The sequence below is a fragment of the Drosophila pseudoobscura genome, chromosome X (genome assembly GCF_009870125.1).
Source record: "Drosophila pseudoobscura strain MV-25-SWS-2005 chromosome X, UCI_Dpse_MV25, whole genome shotgun sequence".
NCBI lineage: Eukaryota > Metazoa > Arthropoda > Insecta > Diptera > Drosophilidae > Drosophila > Drosophila pseudoobscura.
Genome location: NC_046683.1, coordinates 47,483,793 through 47,503,260, shown reverse-complemented (window position 1 = coordinate 47,503,260; position 19,468 = coordinate 47,483,793). Strand labels below are relative to the sequence as shown.

The 19,468-nt window shown below is 49.2% G+C and overlaps 9 protein-coding genes and 1 non-coding gene across 11 annotated transcripts; 4 read left to right on the top strand and 6 right to left on the bottom strand.

The window, feature by feature from the left end:
- The first annotated feature begins 35 nt into the window (after window positions 1-35).
- JTBR (jumping translocation breakpoint protein JTBR) lies at window positions 36-855 on the top strand. The gene has a single exon (XM_001353519.4). The coding sequence runs from the start codon at window positions 116-118 to the stop codon at window positions 572-574; it is 459 nt and encodes a 152-aa protein (XP_001353555.1). The 5' UTR covers window positions 36-115; the 3' UTR covers window positions 575-855.
- On the bottom strand, window positions 617-3,063 carry LOC117185196 (patj homolog). The gene is made up of 2 exons (XM_033385557.1): window positions 2,096-3,063; window positions 617-2,040 (listed from the first exon to the last, which is right to left on the bottom strand). The coding sequence occupies exons 1-2, from the start codon at window positions 3,032-3,034 to the stop codon at window positions 958-960; spliced, it is 2,022 nt and encodes a 673-aa protein (XP_033241448.1). The 5' UTR covers window positions 3,035-3,063; the 3' UTR covers window positions 617-957.
- Window positions 3,031-3,397, bottom strand: LOC117185198 (patj homolog). The gene has a single exon (XM_033385560.1). The coding sequence runs from the start codon at window positions 3,368-3,370 to the stop codon at window positions 3,053-3,055; it is 318 nt and encodes a 105-aa protein (XP_033241451.1). The 5' UTR covers window positions 3,371-3,397; the 3' UTR covers window positions 3,031-3,052.
- Window positions 3,398-3,810: 413 nt separating this feature from the next.
- Window positions 3,811-4,591, top strand: LOC117185197 (protein JTB-like). The gene has a single exon (XM_033385559.1). The coding sequence runs from the start codon at window positions 3,852-3,854 to the stop codon at window positions 4,308-4,310; it is 459 nt and encodes a 152-aa protein (XP_033241450.1). The 5' UTR covers window positions 3,811-3,851; the 3' UTR covers window positions 4,311-4,591.
- On the bottom strand, window positions 4,353-7,784 carry LOC4812921 (patj homolog). Of its 2 annotated transcripts, none has more exons than XM_015187421.2 (2): window positions 5,832-7,784; window positions 4,353-5,776 (listed from the first exon to the last, which is right to left on the bottom strand). In XM_015187421.2, exons 1-2 carry the CDS (start codon window positions 7,389-7,391, stop codon window positions 4,694-4,696), a joined length of 2,643 nt encoding a protein of 880 aa, XP_015042907.2. In that variant the 5' UTR covers window positions 7,392-7,784; the 3' UTR covers window positions 4,353-4,693. The 2 variants fall into 2 exon arrangements, with proteins under 2 accessions (XP_015042907.2, XP_001353554.2); XM_001353518.4 differs by having other exon boundaries at window positions 4,353-5,773.
- Window positions 7,785-8,656: 872 nt separating this feature from the next.
- LOC4812966 (dnaJ homolog subfamily B member 13) lies at window positions 8,657-9,925 on the bottom strand. Its single transcript, XM_001353517.4, has 2 exons — window positions 8,913-9,925; window positions 8,657-8,846 (listed from the first exon to the last, which is right to left on the bottom strand). Exons 1-2 carry the CDS (start codon window positions 9,895-9,897, stop codon window positions 8,731-8,733), a joined length of 1,101 nt encoding a protein of 366 aa, XP_001353553.1. The 5' UTR covers window positions 9,898-9,925; the 3' UTR covers window positions 8,657-8,730.
- Window positions 9,926-9,979: 54 nt separating this feature from the next.
- On the bottom strand, window positions 9,980-11,686 carry Cdc37 (cell division cycle protein 37). The gene is made up of 5 exons (XM_001353516.4): window positions 11,669-11,686; window positions 11,478-11,559; window positions 11,205-11,408; window positions 10,490-11,149; window positions 9,980-10,419 (listed from the first exon to the last, which is right to left on the bottom strand). The coding sequence occupies exons 2-5, from the start codon at window positions 11,508-11,510 to the stop codon at window positions 10,144-10,146; spliced, it is 1,173 nt and encodes a 390-aa protein (XP_001353552.1). The 5' UTR covers window positions 11,511-11,559; window positions 11,669-11,686; the 3' UTR covers window positions 9,980-10,143.
- Window positions 11,675-14,226, top strand: Gr63a (Gustatory receptor 63a). Its single transcript, XM_001353515.4, has 3 exons — window positions 11,675-12,447; window positions 12,504-12,653; window positions 12,707-14,226. Exons 1-3 carry the CDS (start codon window positions 12,208-12,210, stop codon window positions 13,829-13,831), a joined length of 1,515 nt encoding a protein of 504 aa, XP_001353551.3. The 5' UTR covers window positions 11,675-12,207; the 3' UTR covers window positions 13,832-14,226.
- Fie (Fire exit) lies at window positions 13,926-15,888 on the bottom strand. Its single transcript, XM_001353514.4, has 4 exons — window positions 15,588-15,888; window positions 14,708-15,089; window positions 14,500-14,636; window positions 13,926-14,437 (listed from the first exon to the last, which is right to left on the bottom strand). Exons 1-4 carry the CDS (start codon window positions 15,705-15,707, stop codon window positions 14,348-14,350), a joined length of 729 nt encoding a protein of 242 aa, XP_001353550.2. The 5' UTR covers window positions 15,708-15,888; the 3' UTR covers window positions 13,926-14,347.
- Window positions 15,243-15,484, top strand: LOC6900550 (U11 spliceosomal RNA). The gene has a single exon (XR_053223.2). It is a non-coding gene; the product is annotated as a U11 spliceosomal RNA (small nuclear RNA).
- Window positions 15,889-19,468: the final 3,580 nt, after the last annotated feature.

Below are 19,468 nucleotides of genomic sequence, written 5' to 3'. Positions count from 1 at the left end.
ATATGCTGTCATCTCTAATCTTAGATGAAAGTGTGTACACACTTTACAAAACAATGTGTACACTCCTACTTGCAGAGAATAATAATAATAATAAACAAAACAAACAAAACAAACTATGCTCGAAAACTGCCAGCGGTACCATATGGTACTGGGTCTTAGCGCCCTCACCATACTGACTATACTGGTGCTCATCATTGAATCCCGTTACGCAGCCGACGGTCCGCGCAGGCGAGAGCAGCAGTTCTTGATCGAAAACAACTCGACTTGCTGGCGCCACGAGCCGTACACAGTGGTCCAGGAGTGCCATCCTTGCTCGGAGTTCGACATAGTCAGCCGGAGTCTGGGCGTCTGCATCCACACCCACTACAAGGAGCTGCTCCGCTGCAAGAGCGGCGAGATCGTGACCAAGAGCTGCGATCGGGTGGCACTCATCGAGCAGCGCAACTTCATCAAGTTCGAGTCCGCCTGCTTTGTGCTGGGCGTGCTCAGCTACCTCGTCGGCTATGCCAGGGATCGAGTGCTGTCCCGAAGGACTTACATGAAGATCGAACGACAGCTGAACCGCGTGCAGTAGCCGGTGTTGGGATCCCGCCCATCGAATGATATACTCAGTGCATGGGGAAGGTACATTATTTAATTTTAGTATTAAGTACATATACACTTGAAATACCTTGTTAAAGTTCATTCGCTAATACTAGAGGGAAAATATTGCAAGTGGTGGAATGCTTGTTTGTGGCAGGGGAGGACGATGGCGCCCCACATTTCCTGGGCGGGGCGCATCTGCTCAACACAATTCGGTGCTAATAATATGTATAACATTTTGATTCGGTAATAACAATATTCGGATACCTGCAAGACTTCTTTTTGGATTGTTAAAACTCCCAAATGTGGGATTTTTTCTTTCTTTGATCGATTGCAGTCATACCACCAACATCCCACTGCGGACCAGTCGGGTTTTCAATTGCGCCAGTCGGGTATTAGGTCGGGCTCCACACCTTTGGCAGCCGTTGGCATCGCTGGCGGTGCGACTGTGGGCAGGGCTGGCGGTGGCGGCGACATCTGTGCCTCCAGTGTCTCCTCGCTGGTGGTGCTCGCAGTGCTGCACGCCTTCAGCGAGTTGTCCGTCATGGGCAGCGGTTTGGCCACACCGATGCGCACCACGCCCTTGGAAGCTCCCTTCAGGGCCTGCACGGCCTGGTCCAGTGAGGCGTTCTCAAGGTTAATGGAATTGACAAACAGCAAGCGGTCGCCTGGAATCAGACGTCCATCCAACTGAGCCACGCCTCCCGGCACCAGGGAACGGATGACTATCAGGGTATCATTGGGGTCCAGGGGATCCTGGTAGTCCAGTATAGAGAACCCCAGACCGCGGTCTCCCTTCACAAGTTCAATGATTTGCGGCTGTGATGACCACATGGCCAGGCCGGTCAGTGGCTCCAGAGATCGAGATTTCAGCTTGGTGAACGAGTTGGCAGCAGCGGCCACCGAATCGGCGTCGGCCACAGACCCAGCGGTGGCCAAGCTGCCATCGGATTTGGCCTTCACCAAGCGATTGGTGGCAGGCAAAAGATTCTCAAAGTTATTGCTCAGCTTCTTCAGGGTGTCGTCAGAGAAGGGCAGCAGGGACGTGTTCTTGTTTCGTCCGCACACCATTCGCACGTCCAGCGGCAGCTCCTTCAATATGGCTACCACCTCCAAGTGATTCATGCCAAGCAGACGCTCGCCATTGACCTCCAGCAGCTCGTCGCCGGAACGGAGCACAGCATTAACACCCACAGGGCCATCTGGAAGAATGGAACGTATGTAATGGTGGGGTCGCACTTCCCGTCCACCTTCCACATCTACGGTTCCCTCCAGCGAGATTCCCAGACCGCCGACGGCAAACTTTTTGATTTGTGCCACAATAACCTCCACATCGGAGCCAACAATCTTTTGCCATTTGCGAATGATTTCCGTTTCCGCTTCGTCGGTGAGCTCCGGATCCGTATAGTACTTGTGACGAGTGATGACTGCACCGTTCTTGGCGTGCACCGGTGCCTGCTGGAGAGAAAATCATTTATAAATAACCCAACAGAGTGTTTTAATGATGACATACCTCGATTTTTTCGGTCAAAGGCACAACATCAGTGGGTATAATCTTCGTTGAGCCATCCAGAGAATCCCTGACAGCCACTAACTGCTTTCCCGCACCGAAAGTACTCAGCGTGGTTGTGGTCATAGTGGTATTCGAGGGCGGAGTGGTCATGAAAGCCTCCGGGGCTGGCAGAGCTTCATCTTCCAGCTCTCTGGTCAGGCTGCGGGAGGGTGTTGTGGTGGCCGATGATGTGGTTGCCACGGGAGTGGGCAGTTGCGCCCGAGAGGGTGTGCCTGGGGCACTGGATGGCAGTTTATCGTTGGCAGCGATGGCCTGTTGCAGTTGCTCGTACTTGGGACCACGAAGATAGCGTTCCAGCCGGAGGTTTACCACTTGGCCAGATTTCTTGAGCAATTCGACCGCCTGGTGATTGGAGTAGCCCTGCAGGGACTGCCCGTCCACCTCGATAATGCGATCGTTGACTCGAATACGTCCACTCAGATCAGCCGCTGATCCCGGTGAGACGCTCTTCACAAAGATGCCCGACAGTTCTTCCTTCTCGCACACGTAGCCGGCAATGGTGATGCCCAAGCCGTTGGCGTCCTTTTTCAGTTCCACCTGCAGCTTTTCCGTTTCGGGCAGGGCCAACAGCTCCTCCAGATCGATTGTAGGATCGATGAGCATTGAAGTCTCGCCGCGGTAGACAAAGCGATCATCTTCAGTCGTAGTCTGCGGCGTAGAAGCTGTGGAACTCTCGCCAAAGATCTCCGGATATCCGGTGGAGATAAGGTAGCGCTCCAGCTCGGCAGGATCGACGAGAACCCGCGTCGGAACAACCGCACAACCCGGCTCCAACGCATACTGAGGTGTTGGCACATTTTGCTTGATGGGACGGGCCACAACGAGACGGACATGAGTTCTCGACCGTCGCAGCACGGCAGCCACTGGCTCCGAGACCATCTCATGCAGGTTCACGTCTCACGTCTTGGAGTTCTGGCTTTGGGGACGTTGCTCCACGCCCGCGGACTTGTTCGGACTTCCGGGCGCCGAGTGGGAGGTTGGGGATCGTGTTGCCGATATGGACTGTTGGTCTTCAAAGTCGTACATCACCTCGCCGCCGTTTAAGCTCAGGACAAGATTGCCAGCCACATCGATATCGAAATCATTGGGCAGCATGGACGGATGCTGGCCCAGCTGGGCATTCAGCTCGGAGAGAGTCCTGCACATAGACAATAGTGCGACCTGACCTGGCCGTGGCCGCCGCCCCATCCATCCATAAGACACGGGCACGGGCATGTCAGGCCGCTATCGAAATGCTTTCCTACGTTCTTCAGGTCCCATATGTTAAGATTATTAGCGGTTTTTTTGTGTCCCGAAACTGAAATGGAATTATAATCCCTGACCGCAGCACCATTTTCAATGCGCCACACACGATTTTCACAAATTTTCCACGTTCTTTTTGTGGTTATCTTCCGTAATTGTTTTGGTCTCTCTGTCCCTTCCTTCGTTTGCATGTTTACTCGTTCGTAAACAGCGTGATTAGGGATGGGACAAGTAAAACTGCCGTGAATAATGCTGCAAAACACCAAATACAAAATAAAATTGTACAGCACTCACAACGTTGTTGGCAACATTGAGATACTGAGATACATTTTAAGATAAATATGCTGTCATCTCTAATCTTAGATGAAAGTGTGTACACACTTTACAAAACAATGTGTACACTCCTACTTGCAGAAAATAAAAATAATAATAAACAAAACAAACAAAACAAACTATGCTCGAAAACTGCCAGCGGTACCATATGGTACTGGGTCTTAGCGCCCTCACCATACTGACTATACTGGTGCTCATCATTGAATCCCGTTACGCAGCCGACGGTCCGCGCAGGCGAGAGCAGCAGTTCTTGATCGAAAACAACTCGACTTGCTGGCGCCACGAGCCGTACACAGTGGTCCAGGAGTGCCATCCTTGCTCGGAGTTCGACATAGTCAGCCGGAGTCTGGGCGTCTGCATCCACACCCACTACAAGGAGCTGCTCCGCTGCAAGAGCGGCGAGATCGTGACCAAGAGCTGCGATCGGGTGGCACTCATCGAGCAGCGCAACTTCATCAAGTTCGAGTCCGCCTGCTTTGTGCTGGGCGTGCTCAGCTACCTCGTCGGCTATGCCAGGGATCGAGTGCTGTCCCGAAGGACTTACATGAAGATCGAACGACAGCTGAACCGCGTGCAGTAGCCGGTGTTGGGATCCCGCCCATCGAATGATATACTCAGTGCATGGGGAAGGTACATTATTTAATTTTAGTATTAAGTACATATACACTTGAAATACCTTGTTAAAGTTCATTCGCTAATACTAGAGGGAAAATATTGCAAGTGGTGGAATGCTTGTTTGTGGCAGGGGAGGACGATGGCGCCCCACATTTCCTGGGCGGGGCGCATCTGCTCAACACAATTCGGTGCTAATAATATGTATAACATTTTGATTCGGTAATAACAATATTCGGATACCTGCAAGACTTCTTTTTGGATTGTTAAAACTCCCAAATGTGGGATTTTTTCTTTCTTTGATCGATTGCAGTCATACCACCAACATCCCACTGCGGACCAGTCGGGTTTTCAATTGCGCCAGTCGGGTATTAGGTCGGGCTCCACACCTTTGGCAGCCGTTGGCATCGCTGGCGGTGCGACTGTGGGCAGGGCTGGCGGTGGCGGCGACATCTGTGCCTCCAGTGTCTCCTCGCTGGTGGTGCTCGCAGTGCTGCACGCCTTCAGCGAGTTGTCCGTCATGGGCAGCGGTTTGGCCACACCGATGCGCACCACGCCCTTGGAAGCTCCCTTCAGGGCCTGCACGGCCTGGTCCAGTGAGGCGTTCTCAAGATTAATGGAATTGACAAACAGCAAGCGGTCGCCTGGAATCAGACGTCCATCCAACTGAGCCACGCCTCCCGGCACCAGGGAACGGATGACTATCAGGGTATCATTGGGGTCCAGGGGATCCTGGTAGTCCAGTATAGAGAACCCCAGACCGCGGTCTCCCTTCACAAGTTCAATGATTTGCGGCTGTGATGACCACATGGCCAGGCCGGTCAGTGGCTCCAGAGATCGAGATTTCAGCTTGGTGAACGAGTTGGCAGCAGCGGCCACCGAATCGGCGTCGGCCACAGACCCAGCGGTGGCCAAGCTGCCATCGGATTTGGCCTTCACCAAGCGATCGGTGGCAGGCAAAAGATTTTCAAAGTTATTGCTCAGCTTCTTCAGGGTGTCGTCAGAGAAGGGCAGCAGGGACGTGTTCTTGTTTCGTCCGCACACCATTCGCACGTCCAGCGGCAGCTCCTTCAATATGGCTACCACCTCCAAGTGATTCATGCCAAGCAGACGCTCGCCATTGACCTCCAGCAGCTCGTCGCCGGAACGGAGCACAGCATTAACACCCACAGGGCCATCTGGAAGAATGGAACGTATGTAATGGTGGGGTCGCACTTCCCGTCCACCTTCCACATCTACGGTTCCCTCCAGCGAGATTCCCAGACCGCCGACGGCAAACTTTTTGATTTGTGCCACAATAACCTCCACATCGGAGCCAACAATCTTTTGCCATTTGCGAATGATTTCCGTTTCCGCTTCGTCGGTGAGCTCCGGATCCGTATAGTACTTGTGACGAGTGATGACTGCACCGTTCTTGGCGTGCACCGGTGCCTGCTGGAGAGAAAATCATTTATAAATAACCCAACAGAGTGTTTTAATGATGACATACCTCGATTTTTTCGGTCAAAGGCACAACATCAGTGGGTATAATCTTCGTTGAGCCATCCAGAGAATCCCTGACAGCCACTAACTGCTTTCCCGCACCGAAAGTACTCAGCGTGGTTGTGGTCATAGTGGTATTCGAGGGCGGAGTGGTCATGAAAGCCTCCGGGGCTGGCAGAGCTTCATCTTCCAGCTCTCTGGTCAGACTGCGGGAGGGTGTTGTGGTGGCCGATGATGTGGTTGCCACGGGAGTGGGCAGTTGCGCCCGAGAGGGTGTGCCTGGGGCACTGGATGGCAGTTTATCGTTGGCAGCGATGGCCTGTTGCAGTTGCTCGTACTTGGGACCACGAAGATAGCGTTCCAGCCGGAGGTTTACCACTTGGCCAGATTTCTTGAGCAATTCGACCGCCTGGTGATTGGAGTAGCCCTGCAGGGACTGCCCGTCCACCTCGATAATGCGATCGTTGACTCGAATACGTCCACTCAGATCAGCCGCTGATCCCGGTGAGACGCTCTTCACAAAGATGCCCGACAGTTCTTCCTTCTCGCACACGTAGCCGGCAATGGTGATGCCCAAGCCGTTGGCGTCCTTTTTCAGTTCCACCTGCAGCTTTTCCGTTTCGGGCAGGGCCAACAGCTCCTCCAGATCGATTGTAGGATCGATGAGCATTGAAGTCTCGCCGCGGTAGACAAAGCGATCATCTTCAGTCGTAGTCTGCGGCGTAGAAGCTGTGGAACTCTCGCCAAAGATCTCCGGATATCCGGTGGAGATAAGGTAGCGCTCCAGCTCGGCAGGATCGACGAGAACCCGCGTCGGAACAACCGCACAACCCGGCTCCAACGCATACTGAGGTGTTGGCACATTTTGCTCGATGGGACGAGCCACAACGAGACGGACATGAGTTCCCGACTGTCGCAGCACGGCAGCCACCTGCTCCGAGACCATCTCATGCAGGTTCACGTCTCCAATTTGAAGGATATGATCTCCAGAGCGAAGGCGCCCGTCCCTATCCGCCACTCCGCCAGGCAGTATTGTCTTGACAATCACACCCGAACTCCTCGCTCCAATAATGCCGAATCCCAGGCCCGTGCCATCGTTGACCAACTCGATGGCCTGTATCTGTGCATAGTCCGTGGCGTAAAGATCCGCTCCAGCCGCCGTCTTGGAGTTCTGGCTTTGGGGACGTTGCTCCTCTCCCGCGGACTTGTCCGGACTTCCGGGCGCCGAGTGGGAGGTTGGGGATCTTGTTGCCGATATGGACTGTTGGTCGTCAAAGTCGTACATCACCTCGCCGCCGTTTAAGCTCAGGACAAGATTGCCAGCCACATCGATATCGAAATCATTGGGCAGCATGGACGGATGCTGGCCCAGCTGGGCATTCAGCTCGGAGAGAGAGTCCTGCACATGGACAATAGTGCGGAAGACGGGGTCTTGCAGGATTCCCAGAATGGTGCTCAGGCTCTCCGCCGTCTGCATTTGCAGTTTGGGGTCATCGCTCTCGTCGATGCCCTTTTTGACGGCCTCGATTTGCTGCAAAGCGCTAGAAATGTCTGCACTCAGATGCATGGTCGATACTGTTCTACTCTTGGGTGCGCCCTGCTGCAGCCACTGGAGCGTATTCTACTTCCGTTGTGTTGGATTCGCGGGGGCGGGGGGCGTCTACTGTTGGCACACTTTGTTGTCCAATCGACTCGAATCGCGTAAGTGGAGCAGCTCCCGAACCTCTCGGCGCGTCACTTTCCGTTCCTCAATTTGCCTTTTCGTTTTCCAATGATTTTAATCTGTTTCAATGGGACTTGTTATGCGCTGGTTTTTGCAATTGATTTTTAATTATCCCACAAATGCATTTTTAATCACAAGCGATATCCAAAATATATATACAAATACACTGACACACGTTACGAATGGGAAGAAAAATAGGGTATGGACAGCAGGTTACACTGCCCGGAAAATGCAACGCATGCAAGGTGAAATCCACCCCATTTGACCAATCTATCTTGAAAAAGTCGATTTTGTCTTCAAGGTATATTCTCCTCATACGCGAGGTGAGGTTTGTACGAACCTTGCAATTTGCCTTGGCTGTTTTTGCCTGTTTTCCATACCCATACCGATATACCACCACTGCATAGTTAATGTTGTGTTGCAGTGTGATTTATCGATAGGCCGTCTAACCCGTCTAAAAAAACGAACTTAGCCCACTTGAACGCTTCTATTTAAACAGGTGAATAATTTGAGTTAAACCGGGGAAATAATTCAGTTTGTAAATGTTTCTTGTAGCTTCATCCTTTATCTTTCCTTACAAAAAAAGTTGCCACGATATCTTTTATCTGAACTGAGCTATAATTCTTCAAGCTTCATATGTTTTGAAGCCCACTGTATTTTAATACCCACTGGCTAATCTTCCATGATCGGAAACCATATTCCTCGATTTTGATATTCAGTTTAATATTAATATCTAAATAAAACTTTCATCCCTGAACACATCATTTTATCCGATTGATTAATCAATTTTCTACATGACTGATTCATTTTAAGATCTCTCTTTTATTTGATTGTACCTTAAATAAGGTTTTTTGATTAAAGGTCAACAAAATATTATAGTTTTGTTGTTGTATTACCGGTTGGACTAGAACTATGGACATTTTTATACCTACCTATACATTTATACCTACCCTATTTTTTTTTAGTTATAGTCCTGTTTTTCAAGCTGCTTTGAACCCTAATACATATGTACATATGTATGTATATGTTTAATGACTTTTCATAGATTGTCTTGTTTTTAGCCAATTCATGCATTTTATGAGCCTGATTGACATTTAATCTAAAAAAAGTATTTGAACACAGAAAGATATAATTTATTTTAAAGGTACTTGAAATTTCTTGGTTTAACAGGCAAAAATTCTTACTAAAGCATTTTCTGTTTTTCCTCCTCCTCGAGTTCCACTTCCAACTTGTGGAACTCGCGGAAGAACTCACGCGTCATGCTTTTCATTGTAGGCGTCAAATATTTGGGGAAAATATCTGCAATGCAAGAAAAGAAAAATATATTTTGGGGCGTAGGTTCTCATCTAGCAGAGGTTTACGTACAATTAAACTCGATTATGAGGTCGCCAAACTGATCGTTTTTCTTATTGGCCTCCTTGATCGCAGTCACAGCATCCAGATTGCGGCACTTGGGCAGACCCTCCAATGGAATCACCTTGCAGTAGCCCTGGTGGACCACATCCGTGATGACGATCTTAAGCTGGCGCTTGTCTAGCGTGGAGATGAAAAATATGAAACCTGTCATTGCCTGGCCTAAATCAATGTTATAGCGATAGACAAGATCGTGGAGATTCCTGCGCTCAAATTCCGGATGCGGCTTGTCGGCGGCTATAAAGATAACGTCGCCCGGAATGGAGGCGGGATAACGATCCCCCTCCTCCTTGAAGCAGAAGCGAGTCCCAGCCGTAGTCCCTGGGGCGATGTTCAGTTTGAGTGTATGCTTGCGCTTCTCGAGGCGTGACTCCTTGGCGTCGACAATTTCCTGACGCCACACATGCATCAGCTTCACACAGCCCGAGCGCACTTCCTCGAGGGACAGCTGAATAATCTTCTCTGTATCGGCATCCTTGCTGCGCACGCCAATGCCCAGTTTCTTGGTTGAATACAGACTGGGAGGATTGGTTATGGCATCGATGACATTGGCATAGGGCGAGTAGCTGGCAAAGACGCTTTCGTAGACCTTCATGTGCTCGCCGTGATATTGATACGGCGGAAAGTAGCCATTGGGCAGCATCACGCCCTCAAAGAGACCCGCCTCGCCATAGCGGTCGTAAATGGCGCGATACAGATCGTTCCCCAAAACATCAAAGGCCATGTTGACGTAGGCCCATTGCTTGGCCTCTCCCATGGGCGAAAGATGCGTCAGTCGACCTTCTTGGGCGAGGGGCACAAAGTCTTGCGCATCCTTCTTGTCCCTGTGCGGACAGAGACGTATGGCGAGGCGACGATAGGCCAGTGTAATGTCTTGCTTGGTGGTACTCCTCGGTATATCGAGCACCGCATAGTAGTCCAGCTCCGGACGATTCATGTTGCAACAGAATTTGGTTTGGTTGTGGGAATTACTTACGATAGAATGTGACAGAGGAGATGCTGCTATCAAAGGCAAAGCGTACTGAGAATTTAGTTGACTTTATTCAAATTATATACAAAAACTCAACTTAGAAAGGCTTTGGATGAATGAATTTGGGTATTATATATGTGTGTGTGCGGGGGACAGGACATTAAGATTAGACTTATAGTGAAGATGGGACAGGAAAAGATACGCCGCAGGCAATCAGTCAACATCTTCGGTGCTGACGCCAGTGTATATGGGCTCCTCCTTGGCACTTTCCGACTTGGCATCGTCGGTTTTTTCCACGCTGGCATCGCCTTCATCAGCTGTAGCAGCAGCTTCTGCTTCATCGGCTTGCTGCATATCTGCAGCGTTTGGCACCCATAGACCCGAATCGACGCAACGCTTCATATGATGCTTGGCCACATCCACTGGCATTGCGGCAATGGTCTTTTGCAACAGCTCTATATCACGCGACTCGAAGCAGGCCTTCAGCTCCTGCAAAACGATAGGCAATAAAATATTTCGTTTGGTTAAATTGTATGAGAAAATCTTATTTCTAACTTACGTCGGGCAGGGATTCAAAGACATCGGCTGGGTCCAAGCCCCCGGGGCCCATGCGCTCTTGACGTTCCTCTTCCTCTGCCTGGGCCAAGGCCTCCTGAATCTTTTCCTGTGCTCGCTTTTGGATGCGTTCCTTGAATCCCTTGATCTCGCTCTCGAACTGTTGGCGGTACTCAGGCAGACAGGACTGGATCTTTGAAAAGAACGAGCTGACGCAGGCCCGCGGATCCACATCCAGCTGCTTGGCCAGCTCGAGGATGTACTGCATGCAGATGCACTGATGTGCCACATGAGCCATCAGGTCGTGCTTCTCCTCCATCTCCAGGTTGATGGACCAAATCACCAGATAGTTGGCCGTCTCATCGCAGACCAACTGCAGATGCTCTTGAAGGAAGCGCTTGGAGTCGTCGTATTTGCGCAGCATTCCGTATTGTTTGCACAGCTTCTCGTTCTCCTTGACGAACTGCTTCATGCGCTGCTCGCGCTGCTCCTCGGATAGGTTCTCGTCTGGCTTGCGACCGGCCTTCTTATTGATCACGGTCTTCTCGAAACCCGGCTTGCTGATTGTGTCTACATTCCATGGCGTTTTCTTCTCCTTCTTCAGCATGTCGTTCTCCACGCGATCCAGTTCCTTGCCCTCGTTCTCGATCTTTTCCAGCTCTTTCTGCACAGAATCGCTCATGGATTACTGAGTTTTATAGCTTCAGGAAGTGACTCACCTTGAGAGCGGCTTCATCGCCATCTTTTTTGCTGATACGCTCCTTGACACCCAGGAGGCGAGCCTGGATGCTCTGTCGTTTCTTCTTCATCGCCTCCTTTTCCTTGTCCATTTCCTCCATGCGCTCTACACGAGCCTGGTGCCGCCAGCGGAACAGGGAAGGGGTATCAATGTTCGGGTGCGTGTCGTCCTCATCATCCGAAATCTGCAAAGTGCACGCGGCAGGCGCCGGCTCGTCAACATGCTCCCATTTGCAATTATCGTTCGCACTCACCTCAATGTTCTTCCATTTGCTGTAGTCAACCATTTTGATATCTTTCTTCACGTAAAAGTTCGTAAATGCTTTTTATTTTGCCCTGGAAAAAAAAAATTTTTTTGTGGAACTTCTGGAAAAATCGTACTTATCGATTGTGAGTCCTATCGCTATCGTTAGTGCTGTCAAGTGCTTTGAGATTTATACTATACCGTAATTACACTGGGCTTGAGCTATTAAGTTATTGAGTTTTTGGCAAAACTCAGTTAGTGCTGACCTAGTGCTGGCGAAAAGTTGCGATATGGTTGTATATTTCAGTTATAGGGCTGTTCTGCCTATCGTGTGAACTATCGCTACTAGCAACAACAACGGTAACAACAAAGAATAAATTCGCGTATAATCCTAAAAAATAATAGATAGATATTATTTATATATTTATGAAACTTTGTTGGAAATACATAAACGTATCAGCTCTCAAAGTCTATTGTTTATTAACACGAAATCTGAGCTATTGAGTTAACTCACCTATCGATAGTTTAAATTGCCTATCAGTGTTTGAAAGTGTCTGGGGCAGAGGCGCGCCATTGACACAAATTCGAAATTGGGACATCAGGCTAAGGTTAATGCATTCAAAAGACAAACAATGCAAATCAACAGGAAACTAAAACTCTATCGGCAATGTAAATAGGGCGTGGTCAATAAGGGGCGTGCCCAATAAATTCCTAATGCCAATGTCTAGTTCTAAAAGGCCATGGACATGAAATTTCCTCACAGTTTCTCTAAGATGGCCAACTATTACAGACGTAAAAAGGATGCGGTGTTCCACAATGCCAAGCCGATCAACAGTGGCAATGCCCAGGCCTATCTATACGGAGTGCGGAAGTACTCCATTGGGCTGGCCGAGCGCTTGGACGCTGACTACCAGCCGCCTCCAAGTGACAGGAAAAAGAGCTCGGATAGCACTGGCTCCAACAATCCAGAATTTACGCCAGTGGGTGAAGTCTTTCAACTTTGGTGTGTTGATTAATGCTATGATCGTTTTTCCAGAGCGTTTTCTACAGGAACATTGCTCCTGTGAATTGGTTTCTGCGTATCATTGGTGTTCTACCCATCGTCCGACGTGGTCCGGCCCGTGCCAAGTTCGAAATGAGCTCGGCCTCGTTTGTCTACTCTGTGGTTTTCTTCATGCTACTGGCGGTGAGTCCTTAAATTGTTCCAAGATTCAATTCACAAAGCTTTTCGTCCTGCAGTGCTATGTCGGTTATGTGGCTAACAATCGCATCCACATCGTACGCTCGCTGAGCGGTCCTTTCGAGGAGGCGGTGATTGCCTATCTGTTTCTTGTCAACATTTTGCCGATTATGGTTATACCGATACTGTGGTGGGAGGCCAGGAAGATTGCCAAGTTATTCAACGACTGGGATGACTTCGAAGTGCTGTACTATCAGATCTCTGGGCACAGTCTGCCGCTCCGTCTGCGCCAAAAAGCCCTGTACATTGCCATTGTGTTGCCCATTCTCTCGGTGCTATCGGTGGTGATTACCCACATTACCATGTCGGACTTAAACATCAATCAGGTGGTGCCCTACTGCATTTTGGACAACCTGACGGCCATGCTGGGCGCTTGGTGGTTTCTGATTTGCGAGGCCATGAGCACCACGGCTCACCTTCTGGCGGAGCGGTTCCAGAAGGCCCTCAAACACATTGGTCCCGCCGCGATGGTGGCCGATTACCGAGTGCTCTGGCTGCGACTGAGCAAACTCACCCGGGATACGGGCAATGCCATGTGCTATACGTTTGTCTTTATGAGCCTGTACTTGTTTTTCATCATCACGCTGTCTATTTACGGCCTGATGTCGCAGCTCTCGGAGGGATTCGGCATCAAGGATATAGGACTCACCATCACGGCTCTCTGGAACATTGGTCTGCTTTTCTACATCTGCGACGAGGCTCATTATGCCTCGGTTAATGTGCGCACCAATTTCCAAAAGAAACTTCTCATGGTGGAGCTCAATTGGATGAACTCGGATGCCCAGACGGAGATCAATATGTTTCTCCGTGCCACCGAAATGAATCCCTCGACCATCAACTGCGGTGGTTTCTTCGATGTAAACAGGAGTTTGTTCAAGGGCCTGCTCACCACAATGGTTACCTATCTGGTGGTGCTGCTGCAGTTCCAGATAAGTATTCCCACGGACAAGGGAGACTCCGATGGCGGCACAAATATCACCGTGGTGGACATGCTCATGGACAGTCTCGGCAATGATATGACTATATTGAGCGCCTCGAGCTCCACCACCACCCATTCTACAGCCACATCAAGCACAACCCCGCCACCGACAAGCGCCAAGCATGGTCGTGGTCATAGGGGATAAGATATACATATATATACAAACATGTTTTTTTTTTGGTGGGTTGTTAGGTTGGTAGGTAGTACCACGCTCTAGGCCAAATAGTAGACGGTTTTTGTGAGGGTTTCCTCTATTTTAGAACTTTAATTAAGTGCTGAAGTTTAAGTAACGACGATTCACAAACTACACGGATTAGATTTATAGGCGTCTAATTCGCCAAGCACTACTGCATAAAAATAGTTTATGAAGTTGCCAACAAAAGATATGGCTGATCGATAGTTGATCGCGGGATCCACACACCCCTTATGCACCGTCAAGGGGCTATGGTATATGTATGTATTAATAGGCCTCTCGATCCATTGGCTATCTAAAATAGTACTCTGCTGTTTCCATATCACACACATTTTGAAAGAAAAAAACAAAAAGAAAAACCAGAATTTATAATACAACTTCCCAGACACCTGATAGGGAAGTTTGAGAACTTGTTTAACGCTCGTTTAGTTGGATCCATTAGCCAGGAGTTTCGATTGATACGTGGATCTAACACTGTCCATCTGGTGATTCGGTGAGTATATGCTTATAGCCATTGCTGCCCAAATACATGTGCTCGCGACGGAAGTGATAGGGAATCTGTCAAGCAAAACAATGTGCATTATTTCCAGCTGCAATATTAGGTGAATGTGCGGACTTACGGCTCCTGGAGCTGGACAGGGAATGGCCACTGTGGCAATCTCCCTCAGCTTGTTCATGGTGCGCAAACTCTGATAGAAGCTGTGCATCGAATACCACTTGATGCAGTCCATGCTGAGCAAAGTATAGCAGATGATAACTACATAAGAGATATCAAAGGATCGGTGTCAGTGTCAGTGTTATTCATCGATGAGGCCTACAATAACTCACAGTAGGGCACATTTCCGCAAAAGATCATTGTAAGCTTCGTATCCCTCAGCATGAAGATTAGCACACCGATGCCCACGATGCACAGGAACTCTGCGACCAGCCAAGGTATGATCAAGCCCGGTCGGCTCTTGTAGACTCCAAAGAACAGGGAGATGGCGCATAGGGCATAGGCTGAAGAGACACCAACCATCACGTACAGGAAATTCTCCATGGCATCGGACAGCTGGGCCGCCGACCGGAGTCTCAGATCGTTGTGAAAGGGTGCCATAGTGTAGAACCCACTATCCTTCTGATCCAGTATGTCCAATTCAAGCAACCGATGGATCTGCTCCGCATGGGCCAGGCAGAGCAGCATGAAGAACAAAATACAATGGGCAACCAGCTAAGTAAGAGAGAGAGAGAGAGACAGGGAGAGGGTGAAATATTAGAAAAGCTTAAAAAGCAGCGATCTCTTTGTGCTTTATGTGCGCTTTAGAATTCCCAACTAGTTTTAGCCGCGCTTTCATCGAGCTCCCGCTAAATTGCTTCTTGCATCAAAAAGGGTATCCGAGTCAGGTGTTCGCAACGAAAGCGCGCCGAGTCGCACTGCGCCTTTGGGACCATCTAGCATCCTTCGGGGAGCGGGGGTCGAGTTTCCAATCTGCTCACCCTTCGATGGGATCCCTATGTGCCCAGTGGGGTATGGCTTTGCATATCCGAGGCTCAATTTTTGAATGTGGGGCTTGACAGCTGCACCTCGTATGGTCCGAATGGTACGGACCTGTGCGCTGCGCCCCGCCTGATTAATACATTTGTTATATAAAGGAGTGATATATCAGCTCCTTATTCTGTCCCACATCCATATCCTAGTTAGCACTCACTTCCCGCTTCCTTCACTCACCAATTGAAATATGCTGGTGAGCATGGCCGTTGTCCTTAGATTCTTTGGTGTTAGTGGTGCCATCAGGAAGTCCCAGAAGCGACGGCAACAGCATTGCAATTTTCCAGTGGAGAGCAGCATTTTCCTGGATTTTCCTTAACGTTTCTCAATCAATTTATGGATTTTTCTTTTGCACAAAATGCGTCGCAACTGCTCCGCGGATGTTTCGTCATGCAATTGAGGTCTGGATTGTGTCTCGCGTTCGCGGAAGGGAAGGTTAAATTGGGCCAGTAAGCACCCACGCAACCAAAAGCTTTCCTCCAAGTGCCGTGCTTGTGGGGTCAAATTGCACTAGAAAAAACACGACCGACGCTGGGTGCCAAGGTTCTCTAACGGTGGTTTCGGGTTCATGCACTTTTCTGGGAAGTTTGAGCTTTTGCGCGTGGACCCTACCCATATCGAAGCCATAAGGGTGCACAAGCTTCGGCGTGGATTCTATTCTATGTTCCAACCTTGTTGTTGAGCATTTTTTGGGGTTGATTTTTATCGCGCGATTTGAAGAGCTTTTGTCGTCGTCAAAGCTTCCGCCAGAGTTGCCACACCGCGGCACTAAGAAAGCAATTAAACTTTGCCGCTTCTCCCTCCCCCTTTTGCGACCAGTCCAGCCAGAAAGCCAGCCAGCCAGCCACTGTCCGTTGCTATGATAAATTTTTGCATTTTAAAAGTCAATTTACACTGAACTATAAAAATGTAACATAAATTTTGCCAAAGCAGCTCATAAAACTCCCGTCATGGAGCTGGGGCAGAGTCTTCGGCAAGAGTCGGCAAGCGAAGGGAATCAAAGTCGTGTCGTTGCCACTGGGCAACCATCCTCATCCTCATCATCATCATGGCCCTCATCCTTATCCTCTGCAGCAGCAGCACCACCACCACCACCAGCAGGCGCTTTCACGATGGCGCTCCCGCTGGATGGCCAGCTACTTGTGGGCCTTAATTGATTGTTTTTCTACGAGCTTCGAGCGGAGGCTGCCTGCCAAATGGAAACCGATGCCGATGCCGATGCCAATGCTTTTGCTGTGGCTGTTGCTGTTGCTGGTGAGGATGTGGATGTGGACTCCAACTTGGTTTAAGATCAGAGAGAGAGAGGGCTCACAATGTTGGCTGGCTGGATTGTTGGCCTGGTGGATGATGAAGACCTCAGGGGCAAAATATGCGTTGGTTGTTGTTGCTGTTTGCGGGCTTGTTATCATTGGGCGTGTTTTATTAACTTTTAAGCTGCCATGCACGCGAGGGGCCATAAAAGTGCAACTGGCGGTGGCGGTGGCGCAACAGCAACAACTAAAAATCCAAAAGTCAATTAAAAATTTTTTACATTTGTTTGCACACACAGAACGGAACAGAACGAAACGAAATGAAACGAAACCGAGGGAAGAATTCAACTCTTCCAGCTTCGGAGTCCCAGAACCGAGCCTGGCGCGATAATCATAACTGCAAAAAAGTAAGAAAACTACGCGCAGGCGTCGCCCGGCGATAATTTATGGCCCCAGTGGATCCAGAAGGTGGGCCAGCGGTAGGGGCAGGGGCAGGGGCAGGGGCACAGTTGCAGGTTGCAGGTGAGTTGAGCTGAGTGTATTGAAATATCATCTTGCAACCATTTGCCGTTCAATTTGCGTTCGCAACGCTCTTTTGATTGGTTTTTCCAACCCATTCCCTCCCGATTGCCGTTGCCGTTGCCGTGTGCCTCCCGAAGACTCGGGCTCCGATTCTGACTCTGACTCTGACTTCGACTACAAATTGATTGCCTTAAAGTAACTTGTAAAATGCATCTAAGAGCTGGAACAACTGCAAGATGCTACTTCCCCCCTCTGGAGTCATCTGCCTCTGGTGGCTTCTCTTTCAGCAAAAAACAGAAGCAACATTACAAATGTGTGGCGTTATTGCCACGGGGGAGGAGCGCGCAAACTGCAGCATGAAACATGGAACGTCGACTGCTTTTGATTAAAAAATACAAAAAAAAAACAAGAAAGAAACCCAAGGAGTGGGAGATCTGAGATTCGAGAGTTGGATCTGGAGGCTGGGGATAGCGAAGGGTGGAGAGTGGAGAGTGGAGCTCCCAAAAGCAATCGCCGTTTGTTAACAAGCATTTCAGCGCATGACAATTGGCATGCACACCTCCGGGCCATTAATATGCAACCGATGCTGACACATTTGGAGCTGCAGCCTCTTGTCATTCCAGCCATCGAGTGGTGGGGCACGACCGCAGAGAGCTTTAGTTATTTAATCACAGAAAATCTTATGAACATAAATAACATTTCCTCGACTTATTTGCACAATTTGTTTGCCTGTTTTGACAGTCTGGCTTGGAGGCTGTTTCGAGATAACCAGAGGTAACCAGAGATCCATGATATGAAAGCAGTTATTGTTGCGGTGGGTCGGGGAGTAGGCGAGAGAGTGTAGAGTGTAGACACTAGACATGTGTAACATAAAGCAATTACATGGAAGGCAAAGCAATAAATGGGATCTACATTTAGTCCAACAGATAATCACCATGATACATATATCCCCCCCCAAAACTACACCATTTCCCGCACTGTTCTACAGAAACACACTTGCCCATCCTATCATTTACATAATTTCGCTAAACATTTCACACCTCTCAATGCATCCATTTTCGATGCCGCACATTTGGCCCCACCGATGGAGCGATGTCACGTTTTCGGATTCGCATGTTTACCCAAAATATCAATTGTCGCACATATTTGCATAGGCCAAACACAACGGAGAGGATTGAACGATTGAAGGATTGGGGGCTCGTATTGTCATCTGCATGCCTCGAATGGATACATTCGCATCCATCCATCGATGACTTTTGTCGCGCATTTTTGTGGCACTCTTGCCATGTCAGTTTTTGGCCCCGCGCGCTGATGATGAAGATGTTAGCATTTCCGATTAAACATGCACCCCCCAAAACGGCACCCCACCCACCCCTCGGCAGACACGCACACACACTCAAGTCTCAAGGGGGTGTTCAATTGTGTCAATTTAACGCCTTTTATGCCACACCAACTCTAACCCCCGGCTCGGTGGTTCGTTGAGGTCCTGCCGCACGTTGGGCATATTAATTATTGCAGGGATTGCAAAGGATTCAAATAGATCGGAGCATCAGAGCTACTGGCTGTTGGCTACTGGCTGCTGCTGCCTGCTGCTGGCTGCTGCTGGAAATCGTGTGGCAGTTGCAACAGTGTTTAGCCCACACACAAGTGTTAATTACGCCCCGAATGCGATGTGGGCGTGGGCAGAGGGCCCGTCCGATCCAATGGATTCGTCTATTTGCAAAATGCATGCTCGCTTTACGCTTATCAAACATGATTATTACTAGTCGCCGTCGCCTGTCTAAATATTGGAAATTGACAATATGCCGGCGATGCTTAAATGGTTTACAGATGCTGAATGGAGGATGGTACTCGTATAGGATGCTGATGAAGGGCTCGTACTTGTGGGTGTCTCTACAGCAAACATTAGCCATGGATTAAGGAAGCTTCTCCATGGCAAAAGTGGGCGGGGTTTTGTCTAATAAATTGTTATTTAATTTATAGTCTTCTCAGGCACTGGCTACGAGTAAAATGAGCATAAATATGAGGGCCTCTCCTCGAGAGGAGATATATTTACTATCCGTATTCTGGAAAGGGTATAAACCTATTCCCAATAGCTATTTGTTTTCAGCAAAAATTATGCAATATTTAATCAAGTTCCTTGCTGCCCTTTGGCTATATCTAATCAGTAATGTTCGAAAGGTAAAGTATATCCAAAATTTCACCGCTTAGGCTTAAAGACACTTGCCTCGCCTCTCTGGATTGACTGTCTGTCTGTCTATCTGTCTTTCTGTCAGGAGCTGTCGTTGC

Coding starts and splice junctions, on each gene's coding strand:
- JTBR (XM_001353519.4), top strand. CDS start 116: ATGCTCGAAAACTGCCAGCGGTACCATATGGTACTGGGTCTTAGCGCC.
- LOC117185196 (XM_033385557.1), bottom strand. CDS start 3,034: ATGGTCTCGGAGCCAGTGGCTGCCGTGCTGCGACGGTCGAGAACTCAT. Junction 2,041..2,095: donor CTTTGACCGAAAAAATCGAG/GTATGTCATCAT, acceptor TTTTCTCTCCAG/CAGGCACCGGTGCACGCCAA.
- LOC117185198 (XM_033385560.1), bottom strand. CDS start 3,370: ATGCCCGTGCCCGTGTCTTATGGATGGATGGGGCGGCGGCCACGGCCA.
- LOC117185197 (XM_033385559.1), top strand. CDS start 3,852: ATGCTCGAAAACTGCCAGCGGTACCATATGGTACTGGGTCTTAGCGCC.
- LOC4812921 (XM_015187421.2), bottom strand. CDS start 7,391: ATGCATCTGAGTGCAGACATTTCTAGCGCTTTGCAGCAAATCGAGGCC. Junction 5,777..5,831: donor CTTTGACCGAAAAAATCGAG/GTATGTCATCAT, acceptor TTTTCTCTCCAG/CAGGCACCGGTGCACGCCAA.
- LOC4812966 (XM_001353517.4), bottom strand. CDS start 9,897: ATGAATCGTCCGGAGCTGGACTACTATGCGGTGCTCGATATACCGAGG. Junction 8,847..8,912: donor CCTCATAATCGAGTTTAATT/GTACGTAAACCT, acceptor CTTGCATTGCAG/ATATTTTCCCCAAATATTTG.
- Cdc37 (XM_001353516.4), bottom strand. CDS start 11,510: ATGGTTGACTACAGCAAATGGAAGAACATTGAG. Junction 11,150..11,204: donor GCGATGAAGCCGCTCTCAAG/GTGAGTCACTTC, acceptor GATTCTGTGCAG/AAAGAGCTGGAAAAGATCGA. Junction 10,420..10,489: donor TCTTTGAATCCCTGCCCGAC/GTAAGTTAGAAA, acceptor ATCGTTTTGCAG/GAGCTGAAGGCCTGCTTCGA.
- Gr63a (XM_001353515.4), top strand. CDS start 12,208: ATGGACATGAAATTTCCTCACAGTTTCTCTAAGATGGCCAACTATTAC. Junction 12,448..12,503: donor ACAATCCAGAATTTACGCCA/GTGGGTGAAGTC, acceptor TCGTTTTTCCAG/AGCGTTTTCTACAGGAACAT. Junction 12,654..12,706: donor TTTTCTTCATGCTACTGGCG/GTGAGTCCTTAA, acceptor TTCGTCCTGCAG/TGCTATGTCGGTTATGTGGC.
- Fie (XM_001353514.4), bottom strand. CDS start 15,707: ATGCTGCTCTCCACTGGAAAATTGCAATGCTGTTGCCGTCGCTTCTGG. Junction 14,637..14,707: donor TTGCGGAAATGTGCCCTACT/GTGAGTTATTGT, acceptor TCTCTTATGTAG/TTATCATCTGCTATACTTTG. Junction 14,438..14,499: donor CCTGTCCAGCTCCAGGAGCC/GTAAGTCCGCAC, acceptor TTTGCTTGACAG/ATTCCCTATCACTTCCGTCG.